General features: G+C 39.7%; 1 protein-coding gene across 1 annotated transcript; it reads left to right on the forward strand.

The window, feature by feature from the left end:
- Nucleotides 1-23: 23 nt before the first annotated feature.
- LOC116093348 (protein FAM47E-like) lies at nt 24-1318 on the forward strand. The gene has a single exon (XM_031374691.1). It carries the CDS (start codon nt 39-41, stop codon nt 1239-1241), a length of 1203 nt encoding a protein of 400 aa, XP_031230551.1. The 5' UTR covers nt 24-38; the 3' UTR covers nt 1242-1318.
- Nucleotides 1319-1329: the final 11 nt, after the last annotated feature.

Genomic DNA, 1329 nt, shown 5'->3' on the forward strand with positions numbered 1-1329 from the left:
ACTTATTCTGAAGCAGGGGCCTCAGAGCCATAGATGTCATGGGGGACCAGAAGCTGCCAGAGAACCAGTTTCCTCGATTACCCAAGTATAAGCGTGTCTTGAAGCACAAAACAGAACAACAGATAGTCGCTCCTTTAATGGAGGACCTTCAGCAGCAGTTTCCTCAGGAAGAACTGGATGACTTTACTACAGATTATGAGCCACATGAAGAGATTCTTTCACAAACCAACCAGGGTATAGTTCTCCCCAGAATTTCTCATAAAGTAGGCAGTATTGCCACCAAGTCGATACAGCTACCGAGTCAGTTAAAGCTACCCAAGGATTTGGGAATGTTTCCCTCAATTTCAACGGGTCAGCAAGGAATCAGAACACAATACAAGCTGGATCACTTGTCTCAGATGGAAGATGATGCTGAAGATTATGTCATAAATTTGAAGGAGCAGACAAAATGTGATCAAAATCTGAATAAGTGGCCTCCCTTCGAAAATCAAATGAAAGCAAAAATGAATAGCAAGCATGGGAAGGACTTTCACAGGAAACTCAACCTTCGACCCCCTGAAAATTCCAAATTGGGTCAAAAAGATTTTTTTCGTACATACACACACAGAAGTAAGAAGTTGCTGGACTCTCTTAATAGTAGATGCACACAAAGGGGAGGTGATAATATAGATGAATGGGATGAAGAACTGGGAAACTTGGATGTGTTGCAACAATGTGACATGGACTATGTTAACCAACCAACTTGTGATGAATTCTCAGAGAAGATAAACAGTTATCTTCCTTCTAAGCTCAAGTACTTCAGAGGATTAAGCAAAGGAAATGGAACCAAATTCTCCAAACAGAAATCAAAATTTGAGATGAAAGTCCAAAAGCCACATGATCTTTCTATGTCTACCAAGAAGAAGTATAAATATGGACCACCATACCATAAACTGAAGCCATTGAAAACACAGGCAGTAAAAGAGCCTTTACATGACCCCAAGAGCTTGAATGAAATTGAAGGTAAAAGCGTTTGTAAACCAGATACACTTGAAAATCTTTATGGAGCAATTGCCTTTAAGGATTTCATTGTAGACAAGGGCTACCATATGCCAGGAATACTCAAGAAGTATTTTAGGAAAAAGGGATGGAACTACAACTCTGTTAATACTCCTATACCAAGTGTATTAAAATATCATGAAATGATGCTGCAAAAGATGGATGATGAAGATGATGAAACTAGTGAAATGGAACTTGACTAATAGATTTTGTTATCACCACATGCTTTACTGTGCCCTCCTCTTATATTGCACTTGCGTTGTGTGGACACCCTTTGGCACCACAACCACA

Source organism: Mastomys coucha, chromosome X (genome assembly GCF_008632895.1).
Source record: "Mastomys coucha isolate ucsf_1 chromosome X, UCSF_Mcou_1, whole genome shotgun sequence".
NCBI lineage: Eukaryota > Metazoa > Chordata > Mammalia > Rodentia > Muridae > Mastomys > Mastomys coucha.